Here is a 24,181-nt window from a genome sequence, read left to right as displayed (position 1 = left end):
ATTCACTTGGGACGTGCCATTTCAGGGGTGGAATCACATCCTTGGATTCCCTCGATATTAAAATGAAACAAGGCAGATCCTATTACGGGGATGCCCTTCTCTCTGCTATATGTGAAGCAGCAACAATCAGCTGCTTCAGGCACCTCGTGAAGACTTCTCTCTCCCCTCCTGTGGTTTCCATCAACTGGTATTCAGAAGTATCTTAGCCGCCAATTGTGGAGGCACAGGACAGCAGCTATTGATAGCCCTCTCCTCTATGAAACTGAAATGATCAAAGAATGATGGGGAAATGAGCCTGGAATATTGTAAACTTCCAATACCTGTTGAGGAATGATTATGTATTTGTTGCGTCTTTGAAACTGTAAAATAAAGTGACAATTTTTAATTTTTTAATGGCGTGGCTGGAATGCCAGACCAGCAAGCTTCTGTACATGGAATTGGCATGGAATTGGCAATGGCAGGGGGCATCCCTCTTTCTCAGGCTGCAAAATGTCTTGCGCCTGCCCTGGCAACATGTTTGGGAAATCAACACATTTGCCCAACCCTACCTGCTCTTACATCTTCACTGTATCTGAAGAAGTGTGCATGCACACGAAAGCTCATACCAAAATAAAAACTTAGTTGGTCTTTAAGGTGCTACTGAAGGAATTTTTTTATTTATCTTCAGCAGGCTCTGTATCCAGCTCGCAGCATTGCGATGTGCACCAGTCAACAGATATTCAAGTTTTAGTAGCATTTCCCAGGCCAAAACTTTGCAATAAAAAAATCTTTAAACTGGGGAGAGCATCACTTCCGATTTAGCTCACCTTACTGTGCATCAAACTTTAAAAACAGTGCTTTCAAGTGCCTCTTTTCTGGGCCTGCAAAGAGGCCGCTGTTCGCTACAACACGGGTTTAAAAATAACGGAAATCAAAAAGGCGAAATGTAAATGATTTAAATGAGTGCATATGTTCTTTTGTAAAATGCATCATAGCAGCTGCAACGTGCTTCTCCCGCCCCTGCTTTTACCCGTGTTTTAGATTCAAATCAAAGGGGAAACGGCTCACTTAGAATATGGTGAATTTTTTATCTGTGTTTTTAAGGGGAAAATGTACTTATCTGTGTTTTACAATATGCTATATTTGAAAACAAAAAGGAAATGGATAAAAAATAGAACAGTGGCACGAAAGGACCTTTTCCTTTTTTCCCTCCTTCCCCCATTCAAGTTATCCGAGATTAATTTCACTTGAATTTTAAGGAGAATACCTACCTAGGGCTCTGTTTTAACCACCCATCACATTTGAGGGTCAAAACTAACCCGCCCCAGGGTACAAAAATAAAGCAACCTTTCGCCCCACCCCAGCTTATATTCCATGGGTCCTCCTCACAATAAGGGGGGTCACAGCTCTGTAGCATTTCAGCCCATCTTATGAGCTTGGTCTAGTAGTTTTGTGAGGTGGAAGGACAGCACTGGACTTGATGATCCAGCAGGGCTGAATTGCAAAAGGTTAAAGGAGTGCCTACTTAATGTGTGTTCAAGCTCTAATTATCACGAGCTGTGATTTTTGCGCCTTATTGTCATATAACTCCCACCTGACCTTTTTCTCCTTTGTATACCTGCCAACTAAGATTTCACATTGAGGAAAAGATGATGTAGACTTAAATGCACAAAAGATTATGCCCTGATAAATCTGGAAAGTGCTTAAGCTGCCACAAGGTACCCCTCCCTACAACAGAGTAACACAACTACCCCTCTCCACCGGTGAAATGTAAGAGAACAGTGCTTTTGAGCATACGCCGAGCACCTTTCCTTTCCCATGGAATAACTGCAGCCCATCTCTATCCTCCTGGGACTGGGCTCTCTGTTGAGACACTGAGCAAAAAAGAAAATAAAACATCAATAGAGTCTCCAGATGGCACTACAAAGATTTTTATATCCACAATGCAAAAAAACCTAAGGTGGAGATGGCAGGACGCAGGGGATCCCTTGCAAGCTGTTTTTATCTTCAGCACAATTAATATTTCTTCAGGAGTCCTTCTGAGGATCTCCAGCTTCTGTGCTTATCCACAAAGGAAGATCGGGGCATCAGATCTAATTAGAATCAAAACTGCCCACCCCTCTTAACCTCAAACCTTATCTATGCCAAGCGGTTAACAATGGCTACGATCAAACAAAAGTGAGCAGGCAGGTGTCAACTCTGGACTCTGGACAAGAAAATATCTGCATTCTGTATTATTACTCACAATCAAACAAGCACCATTTGTGATCTCAGAGATTTGTTGCTATCGTCACTATCATCACTGCACCCTGAAAAGCTGGCAGGACTAGCTTTGTGAACTGACAGAGAACCTGGAGATAAATTCGTGTCCGACTCTTCGTGACCCCATGGACCATAGCACGCTAGACACTCCTGTCTTCCACTGCCTCCCGCAGTTTGGTCAAACTCATGTTTGTAGCTTTGAGAACACTGTCCAACCATCTCATCCTCTGTCATCCCCTTCTCCTTGTGCCCTCCATCTTTCCCAACATCAGGGTCTTTTCCAAGGATTCTTCTCTTCTCATGAGGTGGCCAAAGTATTGTAGCCTCAGCTTCAGGATCTGTCCTTCCAGTGAGCACTCAGGGCTGATTTCCTTCAGAATGGATGGGTTTGATCTTCTTGCAGTCCATGGGACTCTCAAGAGTCTCCTCCAGCACCATAATTCAAAAGCATCAATTCTTCGGCGATCAGCCTTCTTTATGGTCCAGCTCTCACTTCCATACATCACTACTGGGAAAACCATAGCTTTAACTATGCAGACCTTTGTTTGTTAGTCTTGTTTAAATGCTTCCAACAGCAAGGTGGCCAGAGCAGCAGGGCTGTGGGCTTCGTATCAGTCTGTGGCATGGGATTGGCCTTCCCTGCGTCACATGACTTGCCAAACCAGGGTATCCCAGGCTAACAACTGTAGTTCCTTGCTCCAGGCAGTGCCCCCTTGTGGTGCAGGCAGCAGGGAATCAGCAACCTGATCTGCAAGGTTCTCAGTTCAATTCCCCACGGCGCCTGGCACATGGAAGTGATTTGATGTAACAAATTCAGTCCTCGCAAGTGCTAAAAGGACTACCCCCTTTGGCAAATATGGATCTCCTTAAGATGGGCCTGGTTTCCCAGAGCCATTGCAATGGGAAAAAAAAGTGCACAAGATTGCACTGAGGTTCGGATTTGGTAGGCTTCCAGTTCAACTGGATCATTGCCTGGGGAGATGATCTGATCTCTCCTGTAAAGATCCATAGCAGATTGGGCTTACCCCAATGCATTTCTAATAAAATGTGTAGCATCGCTAATATAGAAGGCTCGCGGCAGAATTATCGCGCAAGCCTCTGCCTTCTTTCCTATCCGTCAAGCTAAACCACGGATACCCACAAAGGCAACATGACACTGTGAAAGGAAAACACACATATACACCCAACCACAAAAGGACAAGGTTATTTGCGGTTCCAGTTTATGCACCGTGAAACAGACTTTCAAATATCTGTAAGAGCAAATCTTTGTAAGAAATGAAGAGCAAGTGAGATAATACCTTCTGGGGGCTAGACGAGGGTTTTGTAGTCCATGCTTCTTCACGAAGCTTACGTGATGAGAGCAAAGGTTTCAACATGAAGGAAAGAAAGAAGACACATCTGCAGGCAGGCAGTAATGCGCATTATTTGGAGACACATCATTCATCCATTTAGCCCTTTAATGTCTACTCTGACTGGCAGGACTTCTCCAGGCAGAGCTGGGGGAGAGGCATTCTAAGGGACAGCCCTCTTATTGAAGGGGTTTTCTATTTAAAGTGATATGTACCGTCCAAGCCAGGGGTCAGCAAGTTTGATTGCTTGCAAAGAAGGCGGCAACCATGTACCTGCTTATTGGGGCAGATTGGCTGTGAGGTGTTAAGAAAGTCTAAGCTCAGGGCAGTTCTCCAGCGACCACCTTTTGCTGCCTTTCCTCCTGTGCCTTCAGCACCCTGGTTCAGCAAACCAGGCAGATGAGAGACAGTGGATCAAAGATACCCTCTAGGCTGCGTTTCTAGCCTGAATTCAGCCGGAGAACCCCATGCTGGGACACACCAGCCCCCAACAAACCTTCACATCCACATGGAGCATTTAATCAATGGAATTAAAGCATGCACAACTAAATCGAAACTAACTAATTTCATTTTAGCAGTAGTTTTTAGACAAATAATGGGGCTATTGTGGTAAAGTGATTTAAGGGGGGGAGGGGAACACAGTTCCTTGCCAGGGGCACAAGGGACCCTAGATACACCTCTGCTACCACCTCATACATAGCCAACAGAGGTAATCTAGTTATCTTTTAGAAAGAAAGAAAGAAAGAAAGAAAGAAAGAAAGAAAGAAAGAAAGAAAGAAAGCGAAAGGAGGAAGTGAAACGAGAAAAAACACCAAAGTGAAAAAGGAGGCCTGAGCGTGCATCCAAAAGGCAGCAAATGCCTTGGGGTCATGCTTCATGTTACTGCTTTGGAGTGACCCCTTGATTAGAGGTTCTGTTTCCAAAGGATTTCCTTTGGTTAAGGAACAGGGGGAGGGAGGACGATAACCTTCCATTAAGAGTTAAGATCTTTTTCAAAACACAGCTCACTCAGGTTTTCATCTGACACCAACAGAGGCAGAGCTTGGCCTCCTTTGGAACAATGGGAACCATGGATCCAACAGCGCCATAAAAAGGATGTATTCACTTAGAGGCATGACACCCTGAATGCTGGACTAGAGGGTGATGATGATTAGCGGCTCTTCATCAGCAGGTCCCAGGGCAGCTTACAGCAAATTAAAATTAAGATTTTCACAGTGAAAACAAACCACAGCCATAGGAATAGGATGAGTCCCAAAACCACACATCTCAGGTGCCAAAGGTCAGGGTCAAGAGCTGTGTCTTCGGCATTCGCTGAAAACTAGGCAGTGAAGAAGCCAGACACACCTCTTTGGGGAGGGCATTCCACAACTTAGGGGCTGCCACCGATAATGCCCTCTCCCTGGCCACCTCCATATTTCTGAACTACCAAGAGGGTCCCCCCCCCTCTGCTGATCTTAACACTTGGGGAGGGTTGATAGGGAAGGAGGCAGTCTATCCGACAGTAGTATTTGGTTGCACTGACAACACATGTTGCATTTCAGATGAACAAGTCTCTGCCCCCAAGCATCGGGTAAATGTGCAAGGGCCCCTTAGCCTCAGCCTCGGATCACATGATGAATCTGCTTTCCTGGGAACTGGAACTTGCCTTTTCTGGACAAATGTTCTGTTTATACCCTGTGGGCTGACAGCCATGCTCTACCTCCACTGTCAGAGGCAGTATGTCTCTGAATGCCAGTTGCTGGGAAATGCAAGTGGGGAAAATGCTATTGCACTCGGGTCCGACTTGCAGGCTTCCCAGAGGAATCTGGTTGGCCACTGAAAACAGGGCGCCGACCTCTCAGGGGCACCTCAGGGGCGGCCCAGCGAGTGGGGGAGTTGCGCGACTTTGCTGGCGGCTTCCCCTTTCCCTGCAAGTCACGGTGCCCCGCCGCCTACAACCTGCGCCTGCTGTTGCCATGGAAGAGGTGGAGGCTGGACGCGGCGCCTCCCGTATCAGCTTCCTGCCCTCCCCCACCTCCCCCATGCTGCAACGCGCGCACTTCGCCAGACCTTCACAGCGCGCGAGGGCTGCCAGGAGGCGGCCGGCCGCCGAGGGCAAGCCCCCTCTGCCCTCAGCACTGCGTCCAAGTCCTCCTCCGAGCGCGCTGAGAGCGTCCTCTGCCTTCCCTACTCAACCCGAGGAGGCGGCTGCTGCCTCTCACCTTCCATGGCTCCCCCTTGGCGAACGGGGCCCTCAGGGCATGGTGGCAGCAGCTGCTGAAACGCCAAGGCGCACCATGACGCGCGCTTCGCCAGCCCCTCGCAGGGCATGGTTGTGAGAGAGCCCGTGTGGGGGCTGCCAGGAGGCAGCCGGGCACCGAGGGCCATGGCTGGGTGCGAGCCTCGGAGTTGCCGCCACCGCCTCCTCCTTGCCACCAGGAGCCCACACCTGTCCTGAGCGCAGCAGCAGCAGCAGCAGCGCTGAGGAAGGAAAGCATGGCATGGGCTCCTCCTGGGTGCCGTCCGTGGCCACTCCTCCTTGCGCTGCTCCTCCACGTGCTCCCGGAGCCTCCGTTTTGCCGAGCAGGCAGCCGTCTGCTGCCCGCCCAGAGGGAAACATGGGGGTGGGGGCGCAGCAGGGGTCCTTGCGCCAAGGCGCTATATAAGCTTAAGACGCCCCGATCCAGAGTATGTTATGTTCTCATTTTCTTGTGTTCTTAGTGCAGGAACTTTGAACCTGTGGCTTGCCAAAGGCTGCTGAACTCAACTCCCATCAGCCCAAGCAATGCCAGAGATGATGGGAGCTGTAGTTCAGCAACATCCAAAGGGCCAATGGTTCCTCACACCTTTCTTAGCCTGCTCCTCTCTTGGCACCCAATATCCTGGAGCAAAACTCTGCCAAGATCAGACAATTAGTCTTGTCTAAACTCTCTCCCCCTCACACTTTGGCTTCCCTTGAAATTTCCTGGAATGTTTTGTCCAAACTGGAGCTTTAAAATTTGTCTCTCATCAACTTCCTGCCGCTCCTGGATGAGAACAACGACATTTTCTTGTCCAGCACACCTTCTTATGATGCTTATGTGAATATAATAATAATAATAATAATAATAATAATAATAATAATAAATAATATACCCAATCTGGGACTCCCTGTGCCATTAACTTCTGAGCCCCATTAACTGGTCAAAACATCAATCACAGAGACAGAGACATCAGGGCTGGCGGCAAGTGGGGAGACACTGAGGACTGGCGCAACTAGGCCCTGTTTGCTGCACAACCCTAAATGTTTGCATGTGTTGCTCACTTTCTTCCAATTTCAAGATGATTTAAAGCCTGCAGAATATTGATTTCCTCGCCTCTTGTAATTGGAGAGATAAAGCAAGCTAAGCAAAGACAGAAGTGGTGTTCCTGCTGAGCGCCCCACTTTCTCCTAACCTAAATAGGTGGAGACTTGCAAGAAAGGAAGTCGGAGAATTCCAACGAAAGGAGAAAAGGAAGTGGGCACTGCTGCAGTTCGCAGGTTTGTTTCTGGTCAGGAATGGAAATCAGTCAAGCGAGTGGTTGGTATTGGTTAAAGCTGCTGCTGCTTTCTAAGTCCGCAAATGAAGCTTAAATAAGGTTTTAAAAATTAAAGGCAACACCTTAAATTGGATTTGGGGAGACATGCTGGCAAACCAGTGGAGCCGATATCAGCAATGCTGACCACCTAAACCCCATCAGGAAACTGGCGGCCATATTTTCGAACAGCTGACATTTCCGAAAGCCGTTCTCAGGCTAAAGTCTTCCCTAGCAAAGCTACTTTGAGCTGGAGATAACAAAGATGGAACCTGGGAACTCCTGCATGTGAAGAAGGCACTTTGCTGCTCAGCAATGGGCCTATCTTGTGAATGAATGCTGCAAAGATGGCCCAGGAATGTCAACGCTGATGGTCAGCAGCCTTGAGAACCTTAACTGAGGGGTGCTAAGCCCCAGGCCTGAGGGTAACATGCAGACCCCAGGCCTCTCTGCCTGGGCCTTGGGACTGTCCCCACACCACACCCCTCCCCAGGGTGCCTGGCTGCAATGTGTCCTTGAACTCTGGCCATGCCTTTTGCTTGCCTGGGTGGAAGAGAGTGAGGGATGCAGGAGTATGTGTAGGAAATGAGCCTACCGTAAAAGATAAACCTCATGTATCCGCCCACTTTGGCCTCTAACCCTGCCCATAACTAGTATATGGCCCTCACAAGCTTGCCCAGAAGGGAAAGTGGCCCCCAGATTGCAAAAGGTTCCCCACCCCTGCTTTAACTGGACTGAAAACCAGGCCTGCTGCATTTTGACCCTCCTTAGCTCCCTCCAGACACTCAAACAAATTCAAGAATTCCCATTATTGTCAACAACCGAGGGGCGCGCGATGGGGAATGGGTCAGATCCCCTCCCTCCCCCGGTCACTGTTTCATAGATAAGCTCCATGTCGCCTGAATGAAGCCACTGTCTGCAACAACCACCCTCCTTGATACCATCCAGGTAATTACTGGTTCAGGTGAAGGATTTCAGGGCATCTTAATTACACATCCCTGCAGCCAACCAGGACCCTGCGGGCAGCGGCTCTTATGAGCGCAGCCTACTTATTCGCGACGCCAGGCTTCCCCTGGCCCTCTCAATGCCAGTAATAGGAAACCGGTGGCCGTTCGGGCCTGTCAAGCAGTTGCCGGCGGCGATAAGGGCCGCGCGGGAATTCCCCAACGCCACCAACTCCCATCGGCTGGCTGCATTCACACATCTCTGCTACCTGAGTAGAGCTGCGCTCTGCGGCTCCCGGGCAGCACTTCAAGTGACTCTACAACGTTTGGGGATAAATATTTGATGGTGCCTGAGAGGGAAAGGGAAGCTGAACGCGCTGATGCAGGCAAGAGGTGTTCGTGAAACTGAGAGACAGCAACAGAGAGAGAGAGATGGACCCAGAAAGCAGTGCAGCCTCCAGTCTGGCTAATAGGGCTGTGTCCATTGATCACTGATAGGCCTGAATCACAGACCTTTGGGGAGCTGGGCCAAAACCGTGTAGCCAGTTCTGTCTCTTTGCAGGAGCATAATTGTGTTATGATGTCAGCTTTTGCTCCACGGCTCCCCCTGCGATTGGTACCTGCCTTTTCTTGCCCCTTACATACATCTTCCACTTCCTGTCCACTGGAATGAACCCCTCCCCTTCCCTTAATCCACACACCCTCCAAGTGTCCCCATTTTCGAGGGACAGTCCTAGATTTATGGAAGCTGTCCTGGTTTCTGATTTGATCCCAGAACATCCTGCTTTTCCTTCGGACGTCCCTATTTTCATCGGAGAAATGTTGGAGGGTATGGAGATATGCAACCCCTGAGCCAAGGAGATATACAACCTTCAGAAGGCATCCCTGTATATGGAAGTTTTTTTTAATGTTTAATGTTTTATTATGTTTTTATATAGATTGGAAGCCGCTCAGAATACCTGGGGCAACCCAGTCATATGGGTGGGGTATTATTATTATTATTATTATTATTATTATTATTATTTTGATGATGATGATGTAGGATGTCCCTATTTTCATCAGAGAAATGCTGGTGGGTATGTATCTGTGTAACTCCCTCTGCCTGTCTGCCATCTTTGGCCTGGTCCACACATGCCAGAGAATTTAGGTGGGGAACAGGTGGGCTGAGACTTGAGGTGGCAAACTGAGACCAGACTGAAAATGCTAGAATCGTCTCCCCCACTACATGCTCTGCCACAAAAGAGAGAGACTTTGTTGCAAAAGGAAAAAATAGCACAGCAAGGGACAGGCAGGAATCCAGATCCCTTTTGTTGTTCGTAGTTATTTGAAAATGACATCTCCCCCCCCCCTTGTGTTTGAAGTGGTACAAACCACTCCACCATCTCATTCTGCTGAACATACAGATCAGACCTCAGTCTGTGCATGAAAGCACCGAACAAAGCCTCATAGGCTTTGTTCCTCACTCTGCCCCTGCCTCTCCCTGCTACACTCTCCTGACTCTGCAAGCTTTCCCCTTGTTCTTCCTGCTCCTTTCTCACCTTACCCACCTGGGCTGCCTTTCTGGGAACTGATATTGGCCTGCTGCTTTCCCCCGTGATTTCGCCTTGCCTTTTGGCTACCTATGCCTCAGCCTGACCTTACATGGGATTCCTCTAGTGCAGCCTTCTCCAAGCTGGCACTGTCCTGATGCTGTTGGACTCCAACTCCCATCAGCACCAGCCAGTCTGGTCAATGGTCAGGGATGATGAGGGGAGTCCATAAGGTCTGGAGGGCTGGGCTAATGTAGGACTCGTTGATTCTCTGTTCACTTTTCCATTCCAGATTTGATCCCAAAGGAGTTCTAATCTTGCAACGCGAATATCGTGTGCAAATCGAGCTCATTATCATATCCACTTCCTTAATGTGAGTGGCCATGGCAGCTGTTTGGCTGTGCACTCGTCCACAATCCCATTCACATAGCATAGGAATTTACAGTCATATCTCATGTTGCATCCGCTTCAGGTTACGTGTTTTCGTGTTGTGTCCCACGGCAACCCGGAAGTACCGGAACGGGTTACTTCCGGGTTTCGCAGCTCACGCATGCGCAGAAGCGCTAAATCGCACTGCATGCATGTGCAGACACAGCACTTCGGTTTGCGTCAGTTCCGTGTTACGGGCGGGCCTCCAGAATGGATCCCGTCCGTAACACGAGGTTCCACTGTACTAGGCAGCTGCAGGCAAACTATTATTTCAGCCTTCAGCAACATGGCGCCCTCCAGATGTTCTGGACTACAACTCCCATCAGCTCCAGCCAGTGCCTCCGATCCTAAAAACTGTATAACAATCCCCAGGGATTGCCTAAGCCAAGCAAAAATGTTCCCCTTCAACTTCTCTTAAATGTGTTTGTTGGAGGGGGTGTTATTGGTTTGTTTTTGTTCTAACTATTTCTTTGTGCTTTTATTCTATATATTTTCATCTTGTGAACCGCTCTGAGATCTTCGGGTGAAGGGTGATATATAAATTTAATAAATACAATAAATAAATTTTGGAAACATCATTTTTATCAGAGCCACTGGTGAAGGCGGAAGAAGAAATGTTTGGCTATAATAATTTAACATTTCTATTTTGTTAGTCAACCTCACCAGCTGATGTGGAAATGTGGGGGACTGAACTGAAGAGTGGGAAAACGCAAGAAAACGTGATTGTCAGATTCTCCTACCCCTAACATCCTCTGTGGCTCAATCCTCAGTGGCTCCCTCAATGTGTGCAGGTCAGTAAGGTAGGAGGAATGTCAGTGAAAGACAGTTTGCCCTCTATTACTGACCTCCTCCTGCAAGAAGAGAGTCCTGGACTGGTTGTAGGGCAGACCCATGCAGAACAGCTCAACAGGGTGGCTCAGCTGGCTAGCCAACCACCCTCTGTGAATAGAGTGTGCACCCTGGGACACTTCCCAAAGCCCTTTGCAGCACAGAGCTGTGAAACAAAGGCAGAATAATTCCTCAGCCATAGATCAGTGTGGAAAAGATTCCCTGGAGCCACTGCTTTAAAGCATTATAGAAACATTTAGAACAACAACAACAACAACATTGCTGTGAACTTAACAGAACACACATACAACTGCAGTGACTCCCATGACCTCCTCTCACACACACACAAATCCTCTCTCTGTCTTTCTCTCTCTCTCTCCTATAGACTACTAAGAGCAAGGCATTGTGCTTTTTTTGGTGCTTTTTTTTTGTAAAATCCTAAATTTGGAAACCTGGCATTTTGTCTTTGTCAATCTGGAACAGCATCTGGAATTTCCATGCCTCTCCTTCCTCCGGGGGATATACTTCCCCTGATGTACATTAATCTTCCATTTAAAGCTGCATTCCCCCCCCCCCCCTCAAAAGGCCACCATCCCTCCCTGATTTAATGCAGGCAACCTCCCCTCCAACAACAGCTCACATTTACCTCCTTAAGGATACACAGAAATGCCCCGCATAATCTTTGCGCGCATTTCCATTACCCGTGCACGGTTTGGGGTTGCTTTGCGATCACCACATTAAGTGGCAGAATTTAATTTATTATCCTGAAGCACCCAAACGCATCAGAACACTCTGCTTCCCCCAGTACCAATTTTCTTGCTTTGTGATCACCTCCAAGGGCTATTTCCTTCACCCACCCCCTTGCCCCCCCCAACGGTGGCGTTTCCTTAACAAGATTTTACTAGTGTACATTTTTGATGCTATCGTTTCTGTCACTTATCCAGGCCCATAACAACATTTCAAGCCAAGCAGGGGACAGCCGTGGCGCCGAGCTGCTGACTCTTGATTCTGCCGTCCACAAATTGAGCCCTGCCTCATGACCCTAGGAAATCCAAGGCTCCTCTTACGCATGCACACAACTTCAGAGCTGCCGCTGTGCTTCAGGAGGACAAAATCCTAAGCAGCCTTTGGTTCCCCCACTCCTATCTTGGACCATCATTTTGGCCAACTATCTCTTCTGTGTGTGTGTGCGAGAGAGAGAGACAGAGAGTGACAGAGAATTACCGGTAATCTATATGAATATTCTGGTGTTATTCAGAATACCCTGATGCTGTAGAAGTATTTCTTCTCAAGATGCACAAAGTATGGAATTTCTTCCTATGAGAGGCAGTGAAGGCCACCAACTTGGATGACTTTAAAAAAACGATTGGACAAATTCATGAATAGCTGAAGTATCTAAAGACGTGTGCATGCACACGAAAGCTCATACCACTGACAAACTTAGTGGGTCTCTAAGGTGCTACTGGAAGGAATTTTTTATATTTTTTCCCCATGAATAGCTAGCATCCACGATGGATACGTTCTTCCTCCACTCTTGGAGGCTGTATGTCTCTGAATACTAGTTGCTGGAAACAATATAGGCCAGTTGCCTGGTCCAGCAGGGCTTTCCTTACCTTCTTACTAGCTTCTCAGTTGTGTTCTAGGCCAGGGTACCCTGTGGCTCCTTGGGAGTTTCCCAGTAAGAACACTGATAACAGCAGTCAAGCTGGCCTGAAAGACAGACTGTCTGAATAGTACCAACTGTCCCTTGGGATGCGCAGAGTGTTGGGTCTGCAGAGACTCCCTGTGAGGCACACCCAAGTGGGTCCCCTTACACTTCCCAGAATCCTCTGCCACGCAGCTGCACAAACCCTGCTACTGCCCAGGACCTGGCAGATGTTGCTAGACTACAATTCCCATCACCCCTGACCTTTGGCCAAGCTGGATGGGGCTGATGGGAGTTGGAGTCCCAACATCCGGAGGGCAATGGGTTTGCAACCCCTGCTCTCTAGACACCACGCAAAAACCTTTAGGAGTCTCTTGCTGTAGCTTTGGTCTCCAGAGGCAGTTAATGTTCTGAATCACCAATGTGGGCCAAACAGGTTGATGTCACTCGCTTAAACGTTTTGCAAGAGCCGTTCTCCCTCTCACCACCTGCCCCAACTCCAGCTGCAATGTCAATATTATCATAATGCAAGACTGCAGTGCCTGGCAGCTCCCATCATTTCTGAAATTCTGCCCGTGAGGTTAGGCCTTTAAATAGCAAGATGCCGAATGCCGGGCCCTTTGAAGGCTGTCACCAGTCTGCCAGTTGAGTGCTTTTACTAGCGCAGTGTTTGTTTATACAGACTTGACAGACGGGACTGTTTGCACAGCTAGATTTCACAGTGGAACAAGGCAGGTGACACGTGGCACACCCCTTCAAAGACATGTGTTGTGTGTGTGTGCATAGCCCACCTTGTATTCTATCTAATGGTGGAATCCATGCCCACCCAGTCCAAAGTCCTGTTCTCACACTGGCCACCCAGATGCCTGTGGGAAGCCCACAAGCGGGACCCAAGAACAAGAGCGTTTTCCCTTTCTGTGGTTTCCAGCCATTGGCATTCATAAATCTGAGCATCAAAGGTGCAAGGCTGGGTTAACCTTGAAATTACTATGAGGTTCTGGTGTGTGTGTTTGTATTTTGAACCAGCATCTTACCCCGCTCTCCTATGGGCACTTTGGTCCCTCAGCAAACCAGACTAGGCTCTGTGGCTAAAGGGCACGGGAAGCAGAGTCAGATCGTTGGTCCCTCTGGTAGAATCAGTGTCTACATGGTCTCAGGAAAAATAAACCTGACCTGCAGAGCCTAGAAACTGAACCTGAGACCTTTTGTGTGCAAAACAAGAGATCAAAAACCAATCGAGGAATGACAGGTTTCTAGACAAACTTTCCAGCCAAGCCAGTTCTTCAGGCTGAGTGACTTCTCACATGGAGGAGCAAAGCAGACTTTGTGGCTGTGCCTTGCCTTGCCCTACCTGATCCCATATATGACCTCCAGCCTATCTGTAGTCACTTCTCCTTGTCTCCTACCTATGTTGGAGTCAGATTCTGCGGCAAAGCTAGGCACCAGGCTTGACAGCTACAATCAATACAGATATTTGTCAGCCTAGAAGAGCCCTTCTGGATCAGGCCAAAAGGGGCCCAAGCGAGTCCAGCATCCTATTTTCAGATTGGCCAAGCAGTTGCCTATGGGAAGCCCACAAGTAAGACTTGAGAGCAACAACCTCTTTCCACCTCCAAGAGGAGGCATGGCTGGGAAGGGTACGTGGTCTGGAGACTGCCCTGAGGGCCAGCTAGAAGGGCCGCATTCACCCCCTGAGGCTGAGGTTCCCCCACCCATGCACTACTTCATTTCTTGCTCTACTTCTGCTTGTTTCAATCACACCTGCCCAGCTGCTGGGGCAACAGAGTGCCATTCAACAAGTGCTGGGGCAACAGAGTGCCATTCAACAAGGTTTGATGCACAACAGACCCGCTGAATTTAATGAGCATGGATAAATTAGGTCCATTAACTTCAACAGGTCAACTCTAAGTGAAACCTAGTTGGGTAGCGCTGTCAGTATTTGCCCTGGTTCCCCTCTCCTGTTTTTTTAAGAAAGCGGCATGCTCTAGAAGCCACAATGTTAACTTTCCCTAATACCCTCTATGTACTGTCACTGTAAGGCAGAGCTTTCCACACTTTTCATGTTGGTGACACACGTTTTAGACACGCATCATTTCACGACACAGTCATTCAGTTTTACTGGCAAACCAGAGGTTAATCTGACCCCTTCCCAGCCCTGGGAATAGTGCAGGGAACGTTCGTGCGACGCACCTACACTGCCGCCGACACACTAATGTCCACTCCTGTCCACAATTGGGTAAGCGAGAGTCAAGTCCTCAACATAGCTGGGGTTGGGCTGATAAGTCCATTTCAGACCTGGAACCAGCTCTTATGCCCAGAACAGCCCCTGCAGGAGGGTTGTCTTTCATCTTACGTACTTTGAAAACAAACTTTTTAAAGGGTTGGGGCCAGGATGCAGGAGCCCTGCTAGATGTTTGTCCAATTCCCCTTCAGTGTTCCAGTGCAGGGGGTGCTCTACATGCATATCCATATTCATAATTCAGCAGCTACTTTTTAATTTTAATTTTAATTAAAAAAAAAACCTCTTAGCTATCCCCCTAGAATCAGTTATGCCACCATCACATCTCACACAAAGGGAAGAACTGTCCTCCATGCTGGGGGGGGGGGTTAGAGGGAAAAGTGAGGGCTATAAAATGTGCTTTAAGATCAATTAAAGATGAAAAACACACACTTGCAACTTTCTGATGGGAAGACCAAGCGATGGGCCTTGATAAAGGAAGGCGCCACTGGAGCCGTATCTCCGAGCAACAGGCAATCAAAGAGCCAGATAAGCATCTTTAGAAGAGGCAAGAGACTCAGACGCAACGGGCCATAAGAGAAGAATCACTTCCTGGTTCGGGATGGGTAGTAAAAATTTATGACCTATTAACCCTCCACAAACCTTTACAAATAGAATAAAGAAGTGTGTGTGGCGGGGACACAACGCATTTTCCAATAAATTGGTCATTGCGAAGAACACAGTGCCATTTTTGGAGGCCCGTTTGGCAATCTCAGCAGGAAGCTGGAATATTTACAGTAGAACACGACATTACACAGTGGAGGAATGCCATTTGCAACCAAGAAGCTTCTATTCAAAGTTAACCCATTTGCTGCCTTTTAGTAAGCACCAAGGTGTTTTTTTGGGGGGGAGGGGGAACCATAGGAAGCTGCCTTATACTGAGTCAGGCCCTATTGACTGGCAAAGACTCTCCAGGGTTTCAAGCACAGGTCCTGGAGATGTGGGGATTGAAACTGGGACGTTCTGCAAGCAAAGCAGATGTTCTACCACTGAGCCATGGTGCTTTGGGTAAGTGAATGATCATCTGCAACAGAGAGGATGAGGAAGAACTCCTCTCCCATGGCATCTTGGCCACACACACCCCCAAAAAAACCCTAGACATGACATTGAACTGAGGAAGGGGAAATGCAGGCAGTGGTAAACAGGCTGGGGCTGGAGGACCGCAGGTTTTGAACCCACTGTTCCCAATGACATTGTCCTAACTCAGAGGGAACTGCCTCTTCTAAATAGAGGTATTCTGCCATCTCTCCCACACAGAAGGGAATGTTACTTCTTAGAGCGCTGGCCCTCCAGCTGTCATTGGATTCCAACTCCCATCATCCATGACCACTGGCAATGCTGGCTGGGGGGGGGGTCAGAGTCCAACCATATCCAGAAGGCCACCGGTGCCCCAGCCCTACACCAGGAGATTATACCAAAGGGTTACTGGCAGGGACATACCTAGAAGTCAGCCCAGTTGGCGCCTGCCAAGAACACAGACTGGGGGGGGGGGGGAGAGAGAGAGACAAAAATTGTGAAGAAAGACGAAGGGAGCTGGTGACTGCCAAGGATGCAAGGGATGCTGTCAAGACAGCTCCTGCCAAGGGCGTAAGAGAGCCTAGGTACACCTCTGGTTCTTGGTGAGTTTTCCCTTCCTTCTGTTGCATGTACAGTTTTGTAGGATGGGTCTTGGATGTCAAATTTCATCCTACGCTGCTTTGTTTTTTAAGGGGTGGGGAATTCAGGCACCTTAAAATGAAGCATATTACAACAATAAGGGAAGCCAGTTAGGCTTGAAAGTGGTGCAAGAGGTCCTCAAGGGAATAGTAGCATTTCTGCACATAAATCATTTGAAAATTGCAACTGGCGGTGGCGGTAAAGGACTGAATGACAGTTGCAAGAAACCACAGTAGCAGAGAGCGCTCTTGTGCTCGGGTTCTGCTTGTGGGCTTCCCATGGGGCCACCGGGTTGGTCACTGTGAGGACAGGATGCTGGGCTAGATGGGCCCCTTTTGGTCTGATCCAGAGCCCTTCTTATGTTCTGACTGAAGAAGGTTGTCAAGAAGGGGTAGTGAAGAGTGTGGCCTGGAGGGAGCCTCGGGAGCCAAATCCTGGGAGGCTGCATTCAGACTCTGGGCCTGATGTCCCTCCTCCCTGAACTATAACGACACCAATGCCCATTGTGTAACTCGCACCTTATCCCATGAGCTGCCGGCTTAGAGCAGCTGCCCAGACGGTTAGGCCATTCACGATTCAAAACACTAGACTAAAAAGTAATTATTAAAACATTTCAATAAATACACTTGGCAGCTTGTGTGATGCCTGGATTAAAACTTTGCTTCTATAGAAAGGAGAGAGAGAGGAGAGGAGGGGGGATTGGGAGCCCCCCCCTCCACTCCCCTTTAAACAACTTTCACAAATCAATTTTCTCTATGTGTTTCAGTTTCCTTTGACAGTTTAAACCTCAATCCAATCAGCAGTCTCCAGGGATTTCCGAATCACTAAAGATTAAAATCCTCCTCAAGCCCCAAGTGTTTTTGCTAATGCTGTGTGTTTAATAACTCCACTTGTGAGAGATTTTGCTGGAGAAAATCCGTCGGTGCTGAACCCTTCGAAAGCTATACAGCTGAATTAAAATGCAAGGCTGTACTGTCCTTCTCTCTGGACGAATATGGTAAAGGCGCTGCCATGAATCACAGAAGCTGGTCCGGGGCTGACCTATCCCACAAGCTCTCTCATGCACTGAACCTGGGCAGAGTGGGGCCAAATTCAGGCAGAGAGCATCTTGCTTATAACACTATGGAAGACATGAAGAGCAAGCACAGCACTGAGCCACAGAAGAGTTGCTAGGATCAGATCAGGTTAATAATTAAAAAGGGGAGGGAACAGAACACAGCATTTACTATGGGAGGAGGTCAACAGCTCGGTTTAAATACATGTTATATTTTCTCTGCTTCATAGAACTATGGGCATTGTGCTCAAATTGTTAAAAACTGGTTTCTGGCTAAGGGCCCCTCCAGATTGGTGGTTTGTTTGGGGGTGTAGTCTGCAGCATGCCAATTATACATTAATAGTACATGAGCGGTGGATTGATCCTGGACCATCCACACATCACTCTGCGTTATTTGTTCCGCGATGCTTCCTCAATGTTACTGTTCTACTACAACAAAAGCGGGACACCCCAGAAACAACAACACACCCCAAGCATTTGCAGTATAAAAAGTTGCAGGATTTCAGCAGGAAGTGACAGGTCATGCACTGATTGGAAACGAAACAGGATGTCTCCCTTGAAACGTTTGCAGGTGCAAACAACACTGAAGGTGAGACAGGATATAACCAGCCTGAAACTGCCACAAGCACAAATCATCATGAATGCACAATAGGAAGGAAAGGTTGGAGAGACCCTGTCTCAGAATGATAGGGGGAAACACACAAAAAAAGTAGAGGCAAAGATGCTGTCTGTTCCATCCGTTCTCCATATCTTGTAGAAGTAACTTTATAGCACGGGTGCCTAATGCGTAGCCCTCCAGATGCTGCTGAACTACAACACCTATCACGTCCAGCCAGCATGGCCAACGTTCTGAGACAATGGGAGCGGCAGTCGAACATCATCTGATCAGCCACCTCTGCTTTAGAGATCAAATGAAATACAACGTAAGGAGACAACATTGCTCTTTTCCAACCAAGCCCTGTATTTAAGTCAATCAGGTGTTGATCAGGACCTGGCTGACTGATCACAACCACCCCCGCTTTCATTCTGCTTCCAAAAGATGACAACTACTGACCCAGGAAGGGGGAAACAGACCAAGCTAATTCTGCCCTGGAAGTTGTGGTGGCAGCTACAGCTCTGGCATTCTGTCAAGACGTCACACCAATCGGACGCTGCCCTCCAGTCACATGGTCACAAACATGGCTCCTAGCATCTGCCTCAGTCTCACCTTCATCCCTGCACTGCCACACACCTTCATTCATCAGTGAAAACAATTGTCTTTCACAATATTATCACTTGGGGGGACGGGAAACAATTCTTCCAAGTTCACTCTACAGCCACAAAAGGTTGAGGAGCAGTAAGTCAGCACACAACTGATAACAGGCACCCTTGAGAAGACCATCCATGTCCATTCATAGGAACGTTCCCTACCTGAGGTAGCATCGGCCGCTGTAGAAATTCCTCGGCGATCAGAAGTTGGACATGACGACCCCGGCATGCTAACGGGTTCAGAGCGAACGGGCTGGATCCTGCAATGCAAAATGCAACAGGTGGCTAGATCTAAATGCTGGTTTGTTGAGGAAAGAAGGATAGCAATGCAGAAAAGGGTAGCAAGTCAGAAAGAGAGAAGTGCTGGTTGTCTGTGGTTGCACCCATTACCAGAAAGAGCTGGACTGTGTGTAACCCTAGATGCACAGAGGAGGGTTGTGGAGTCTCAGCAGAGCTTGGCTCAGACACAGAGGCACTTTTTCCTCAGGAAGCCTGTTTGTACAATCTGGGAAGGCTTGAGGTGCTTTCATGCTCAGGATGGAAACACCTTATGGAGAGCCATTGTGGTGCTGCGGTTAGAGCAGGGGTGGGGAACCTGTGGCCCTCCAAAAATGGTTGGAATATAGCCCTTGTAATCTCTGACCCCAGGCCATGCTGGCTGGAGCTGAAGTGAATTGGGGTTCAACAACCTTGGGAGGGCACCAGATTCCTCAGCCCTTGAGGAACTAGGACTTGGGGGGTGGGGTGGGGTCACAAAGCTAATTGGATGAGCCTGGACATCATTCATTCATTCATAGAATCATAGAGTTGGAAGAGACCACAAGGGCCATCCAGTCAACCCCTGCCGAGCATTCATTCATTCATTCATTCATTCTCTGTCTGTCTGTCTGTCTGTCTGTGTCTCTCATCTTCAGCTACCTCACAGGGTTGTTGTGAGGAGAAAGGGGAGGGAAGGTGGGGTATAATGTAACAAAGAAAGAATTATGGCACCATTTACAGACTAATTATCCTGCGGAACAATCCATTAGGACAGCGTTTCTCAACCGCTGTTCCGCGGCACACTAGTGTGCCGCGAGACGCTGGCTGATGTGCCGCGACGTGCAGCGACGAGAAGGGCGATTTGCATTGCCACGTGCCTGGCAGCCGCCAATAGGCAGCACTGACCCGCCGGAAAGGAAGCCGGCCGGGTCATGACGCGGGGCGAGCGCAGCTCTCAACAGCCACCACCACGGGAGGGTGGTTTTAGACAAACTTAAAGAAGCTGGCTGGATGAGCTCAACCTGAAACTTGCTGAGCAAAGGATTGTGCTAGCAGAGAAATCAGCAGCTTGTGAAGCCTTATTACAGGAGATTGCAACCAACACAGCAATTGGCAAGTGTTTCTTACAGTCATAATTATATAGTCAATATAGGGCGGCACAGAGTTAATTTTTTTAACTTTTTAAATGGTGGTGTGCCTCGTGGTTTTTTTCATGGAACAAGTGTGCCTTGGCCCAAAAAAGGTTGAGAAACACTGCATTAGGAAATCCTTCTGTACGAGCCTTTCCAAAACGCATTGAAACTGCCTGGCTTCTATTCTGGTGTAGTTCCCATTCTCTGGAGTACAATAATGTAAGAAGCATTTGCAGGATCAAGCCAGTGGCCATACTAATCCAGCATCCTGTTCTCATACCTTAACGGGAAGCCTGAACATAGTACCTGAGTGCAATGGCACTCTCCCTACTTGTGATTCCCGGTCATTGGCATTCAGAGGCATACTGTCTGTCAGTGGGGGCAGAACATAGCCATCGTGGCTGGTAGCCATTGATAGCCTTGTCCTCAATAAATTAGTCTAACCCTCTTTTAAGATCATCCACGTTGGTAGCCATAACTGCCTCTTAATGGGAACTAATTCCTACATGCTATGTGAAAAGGGGCTGGCTTCTGTCTGTCCTGATCCCACCTAGCTTCCTTGGGTGGGCCCTGAGTCCTAGTATTATGAGAGAGGGGAAAAAACCTTTCTCTGTTTTGTGCAGGAGATGTTCCCACTGGATTGTGCTAGTGGCTCAGTTGAACTGTCCGCCTCCTGCTCCTGCCTAACTCTGCCTTCAGCACACTCTCAATGGATCCGTCTCCCCTGCTTTTACGATTTTATATATCCATATCAATCCAAATGCATTAGAATGGGGTAGAGAAAACCAGAGAGTACAAGTAAGGTTAAATAAGCGATGTTCTTCTCCACTCAGGTTATGAGTCACTCTAAGAAAGAACAGAAGCCGTGAACCAGCATTCGCTTCTGCTTTGTTATCCCGGGATGTTATCGCTGCTGGCAAAGGAGCATATTTCTACCATATGATTTAGCTGTGCCCGGTAATAACAAAATAATGAAAAACTATGTGTTTTATACACGAGAAGGTTATTCAAGGCATTCCTCAGTTCAGCTTGAGTACCAGAGCAGCAGAGGCTAGTCCATTCGGGGGAAATGGTGCAGGGCCCCACCCAAGCTCTATCTACCCTCAGCCAGCCGCCATCTGCCTGTCCCCTTACTTAGAACCAGTCAAGCAGGTGGCACTGACCGTCAGTTTCCTCAGTCTCATTTAGGGTTGCCAGACTCAATAGTGGACAGGACTTCTGTGCCTTTAATTGCCCTGCTTTCTTTTGAGTTTGGAAACCTTAAAGAGAAACCAGCAGACCCTTTGTTTAATTTCCAAGCAAAGGGTCTGCTGGTTTCTCTTTAACGTTTCCAGACTCAAAAGAGAGCAGGGCAATTAAAGGCACAGAAGTCCTGTCCACTATTGAGTCTGGCAACCCTAGTATCATTGTTGCCCCTTGTAGAACTCATCAGAAAAGATCATGGGGTAAAACTAGAATTAGTTGCCTCTTCTTGTCACTGGTTCTGGCTCAGCCAATCATTGGCTCTGGCCAATGTAGGGCTCCCTGCATCTTACCAGTATAACTGAAGGAGTATCTCTACCCTCATTGTTCAACCCGGACACTGAGGTCCACCTATGAGCACCTTCTGCCGGTTCCCTCATTGTGAGAAGTGAAGTTACTGGGAACCAGGCAGAGGGCCTTCTCGGTTGTGGCACCCACCCTGTGGAACACCATCCCATCATATGTCAAACAGATAAACAATTATATGACTTTTAGAAGATACAAGAAGGCAATCCTGCACAGGGAAGCTTCTAGTGGTTGATGTTTTATAGTGTTTTTAACATTTTGTTGGGAGCCACCCAGAGTGGCTGGGGCAACCCAGTCAGATGGGCGGCATATAAATTTTGATTATGATTATGATTATTATGGAACATGAGCCACCACTGCATGGAAGCGACTAAGCAACTGTGCTCAGCTGCTGTGCCCAGACAGAGGGGACTTTGACCCTCACTCGGCAATTGAGGCCAGTTAAAGACCCATTGCCCTGAGGAGACTGGCTTGATGGGATTCGGCCCACATTTGTATGAGAATCACTTTTGTCAGTCAGCAGCTGGTTGTGTATGGCCAGAGGGACAGCAACCAAGGAAATGCAAAATGAATAGTGTTTCTCTCTCTCTCTCTCTCTTACACACACACACACACACACACACACACACACACACACACACACACCTGAGACTGTTGAGATCCAGGTCATCCGTATCAAAGTCCAGGAGAGGCTGTGGGGTATCGTTAGGGCCATGTGACTGGAGCACTGAAGAGCTGGATGAGATGACTGTGGTTTGGCCTGAGGGGTGGATGGTCTTGAACTGGAACTGTGGGCCCATCCACAGGCGCCGGTGAGGTCCAGTGTGAGTCACAATTTCAACCTAGAAGGGGAGCATCCAAACAGGGTTAAAAGCAGTGCTTAATGGCTGTGATGCAACTAAGTCCTGTAACCTCTTTATCGGGAGGTTCTGTCTATATCCCCAACCTGCTCCATGCAATAACTGAATTGTTGGGTTCAAAGTGTCCTAAAGATCTCAGGAAAGAATGGCAATAAAATGGCAGCCCTGTGTTGAGTGCTCCCGCAGGGCAAATTTCTTAACAGTCTGACATAGTCTTGTGATGCAACAGCCAAAGGAGCTCAGTGGACCCTTTATGTAATCAGGGGGATGCTGTTTTCAGCAGCAGCCTTGTGTTTGACATACCATCTAGTTCCATCATCTGCTTTCATCTAAAAAGGAAACCACCCCACTCCCCTCAATAGTGTAGTGGCAAATTCAGAAGTTCGGGGACACTTCAAGATAGTCACAGCCATGCCCCTCACAACAGCATCCCCTTCTAAGATTATATAACCTTCTCAGAACATACAATAATCTTAAGAGTCATATAATTATTATTATTAGGGATACACTGCAACGATCAGTGAAGATCGCTGTGGGCAATGCCCAATCAGAAGTTTGGGGAGGCTGCCCTAAAGGGATCATTTGCTCTCCTATGAACTTGACCACATACAGCAGTCATCTGCCCAAACATGCCCCTGCCCAAGGAGGGGGGCATTTTATGCAGATCCACCCCATCTGCGGAAGTCCTTCCTTAGGGAAACCAATTTTGTTATACCGGCAACTCCTCAATTACGTGTGTTGAAGGAACACACAACCATGACCACACGCACTGCCGTGAACCCAGAAGTGGCACAAAGAGGGGCAAAAGTGGTCCTAAAAGAATGCAAAACAGCAAAAATGGTGCGATAGCTGTATCTGCCAATCACACAAGCCTTTGCAAGTGCAATCTCAGGAGTCCTTGCGCCAACCTTTGAGGCCTGCGGAGAGCTGGAGTTTGAGCAAGGAGGTTTAGACGGTATTTGTAGGCTTTTTCAATTGTGTTCCCAATATCCATGATTTCACTTAAACGTGCGGTGCCTCAGAAGGTAACCTCCACATAAATGGGGAATTGCCTTTACTTCAGAGGCTAGGTGAAGCTTTATTTATTTATTTAATTATCCATGTCTTTTAAAGGTCTTTCTAAGCACTTACATGCACTAATATTTTCTACTGCTTTATTACTTTACTGTTTTTTTGAGCTTTACAGCGTCAACGGTATTTTATTACGTTCTGGACTGCTGGAAACAAACTACCACAGAATCGATGATGAAGGGCAGCATTAAAAACAGAGAAATTGTTCAATAAAGAAATAAATTATAAAGTGAAGTTAAATAATGCCACAGCCACATACACACACACACACAAAAAAAACCAAGACAGAAAAGCAGCAACATCAGATTTGGAGACCAAAGTGAAGTCGAGAGCAAAAAAAGGGTTTAACAATCTTGCACGCAAGAAAGTAAAAGGAGTCTTCTGAAGACTACAGGTTCCAACATCATAGAAGAACAAAGCAGCTTTGCTTGGGGGAGGCAGAAAGATAAGGCCCCCAAATCTAAATCGACACAGAATGTGGCCTTCCAAAGTCATTTTCATTCCTCACAACGCTGGCTTCATATTTGTAGAGATGTGATTCCTGGGCTGCTGCATTGTCTCTACTGATGCTCAAAT

At 47.8% G+C, this 24,181-nt stretch overlaps 1 protein-coding gene across 25 annotated transcripts in view; it reads right to left on the bottom strand.

Annotated features, from left to right (window-relative positions):
• The window catches only part of BCAS3 (BCAS3 microtubule associated cell migration factor), a 454,932-nt gene that overhangs the window by 199,188 nt on the left and 231,563 nt on the right, over positions 1–24,181 (bottom strand). For all 25 annotated transcript variants that reach the window (XM_088657501.1, XM_088657504.1, XM_088657510.1 and 22 more), the window contains 2 exons: positions 22,320–22,516; positions 18,898–18,995 (listed from right to left, as the gene is read on the bottom strand). In XM_088657501.1, coding sequence (XP_088513627.1) covers positions 18,898–18,995; positions 22,320–22,516 — 295 coding nt within the window. The remainder of the gene's footprint in view (positions 1–18,897; positions 18,996–22,319; positions 22,517–24,181) is intronic.

This window comes from Zootoca vivipara, chromosome 14 (genome assembly GCF_965207765.1).
Source record: "Zootoca vivipara chromosome 14, rZooViv2.hap1.1, whole genome shotgun sequence".
Taxonomy (NCBI): Eukaryota; Metazoa; Chordata; class Lepidosauria; order Squamata; family Lacertidae; genus Zootoca; species Zootoca vivipara.
Note: the sequence above shows the minus strand (reverse complement) of the source record. Positions and strands in the feature narration are given on the sequence as shown.